The sequence below is a fragment of the Ursus arctos genome, unplaced genomic scaffold (genome assembly GCF_023065955.2).
Source record: "Ursus arctos isolate Adak ecotype North America unplaced genomic scaffold, UrsArc2.0 scaffold_34, whole genome shotgun sequence".
Lineage (NCBI taxonomy): Eukaryota > Metazoa > Chordata > Mammalia > Carnivora > Ursidae > Ursus > Ursus arctos.
The window spans coordinates 1,343,331-1,345,559 of record NW_026623030.1 but is presented as its reverse complement, the minus strand read 5'-3'; the positions used below and the strand labels follow the sequence as shown (position 1 = coordinate 1,345,559).

The following is a 2,229-nucleotide window of genomic DNA, read 5'->3' as shown; positions in this document are numbered from 1 at the left end:
GTCTATTTGTCCCTCTCTTCCTGCCATTGAGGAATTGGAAGATCATCTTCTGGGAACATGTAAGGTACAAAGAGACTGACAATTCCCCCAGACAATTCACGAGGAAGCCTTTTCCACTTCACTACATTGCAGGAGGTAAAAGACCTGAGAGAGAACTGAATTCTCAAGGACATATTGCACGAAGCCTCCTCTAAACATGGTTAGGATTGAGGAAGCATCTTTAGAGCAAGGAGGGAGGCTGTGAGAATAGGACAGGTTTTGGTTTTACTTCCCCATGAACTTAGACCACTGTGATAAGTGCTACCACTTCTATATGAGGCACAGTAATACTCAGCCTCATCCTCAGCCTGCAGCCCAGAGATGGTCAGGGAAGCTGTGTTGCCAGACTTGGAGCCAGAGAAGCGATCAGGGATCCCAGATGGCCGAGTATTTACATTATAAATCAGAGCTTTGGGGGCCATGCCAGGATACTGTTGCTGCCAGGAGACACCATTATACCTTCCAATGTCATTGCTGGTTCCAGTACAAGAAATGGTAACTGTCTGTCCCAGAGCCCCAGACACTGAGGCCGGCTGAGTCAGGGTAGATTGGGCCCAGGAACCTAAAAAAGGGATAAATGCAATAGTTAGCTCTGTGCTGGGGCCTCAGGTGAACCTGAAGAGGAGAGAAAGGATCAGCTTAGATGTCCCCAAGGAACCTTCCGTGGGGACCTCACCTGTGCCCTGAGTGAGGAAACTGAGAAAGACCAGAGTCCAGGCCATGGTGGTGACTCCTCAACAGCACTGCCTTCTGAGACCCCCAATCCCAGGCTTGTCTCTCCCAGACCTCTATTATCTCCTCCCCTCCCTGCCTGAGGGAGGGAGTGGACTGCATGCAAATGTGCTTCCTGCACCTTCCTCTCCTCACACCCTCTGATCTGACCCTTCTTCTTAGATACTTCTGCATCCTTGGGCAGCACAGCTTACCTGAATAGACTCAAACACTTTGACATGTATTTTCTGAAGGTCAAGAATTTGAATTTTTATGCCTGATTTACCCAGAAGAGAAAGATCTCCTGAAGACCTCAGGTATGTGAGCTCCTGGACCTTCTGTGTTTCCACAATAAAATGACTATGTCTCTGTGACCATGCAAGACTTGGGGCCCTTCCTTCTGTGCCCCCTGCTGGGCACCAACTTTTGAGGATCTCTCTACTCTTAGGAAAGTGTCACTGCTGACGCCCATGGAAACATCTGCTGTGAGTTGGTGGTTGGTGCTGGGTTCTCCCCCAGCTGCACGCTTGCCATCATCCCACCCATACTTGTTTGTGCTGATGGACATGCAACATTGAAACCCATCAGCTTGTCAGTCACCTTAGCTTCTTACCCACATGCCATATGGAGGGTCAGGTCCACAGGTGTAAGCAAACCTTAGGAGGGGAAAAGGAGCACCTGCCAGGACATTCTGCACATTCCACTCATGAACAAGCCACTTCCCTTCCTCAGCCTCAAATCTCAGCCTGAGAAATGAAGAAGAAAGATACACTGTCCATGGTACATGATCTAGGGAGACATGAATCAGAATAGAGATGTGTAGGTTTGATAATGGGACATTTCTCAGTGCCCAGGAGGTTGTTTGTTATAAGATTTATATTATCCAAAAGAAAGTGGGGGTAATCAGAAGGGGGAATGAAGTATGACAGACTATGGACTATGAGAAACAAACTGAGGGCCTCAGAGGGGAGGGGGGTGAGGGAATGGGATAGACCGGTGATGGGTAGTAAGGAGGGCACGTATTGCATGGTGCACTGAGTGTTATACACAACTAATGAATCATCGAGCCTTACATCGGAAACCGGGGATGTACTGTATGGTGACTAACATATTATAATAAAAAATCATTTTAAAAAAAGATTTATATTATCCAGCTCTCATTCCATTTATATTTGATCTATTTGTCTGGCAGTAGACACATGTTTTTTCTACTCAGGTTTTCGTCATCACTCACCCACCGGTCACCGTAAAAGTAATCTCTGGAACTTTGACCACTGAGGGAATAGAACCATTGTGGAATATCCCATCCTATTTCTTTCCTGTGAAAGTCATAAAATTCATTTTCAATTTTCCCTTTTCCCTAATGCCTGTTTCAACAGGTAACATAGACCGAAATGGAAGTACTATATAACTTGGCTCAGTTTCAACTTAGGATATAGTGAGCAGACACCACAGTTCCCCATGAATGCTATTGTAAGC

At 46.3% G+C, this 2,229-nt stretch overlaps 1 gene segment (V, D, J or C); it reads right to left on the bottom strand.

The window, feature by feature from the left end:
- Positions 1 to 200: 200 nt before the first annotated feature.
- Positions 201 to 799, bottom strand: LOC125283014 (immunoglobulin lambda variable 2-14-like). The segment is given in 2 exon segments: positions 201 to 601; positions 716 to 799. Coding segments are annotated over 2 exon segments (447 nt in total).
- Positions 800 to 2,229: the final 1,430 nt, after the last annotated feature.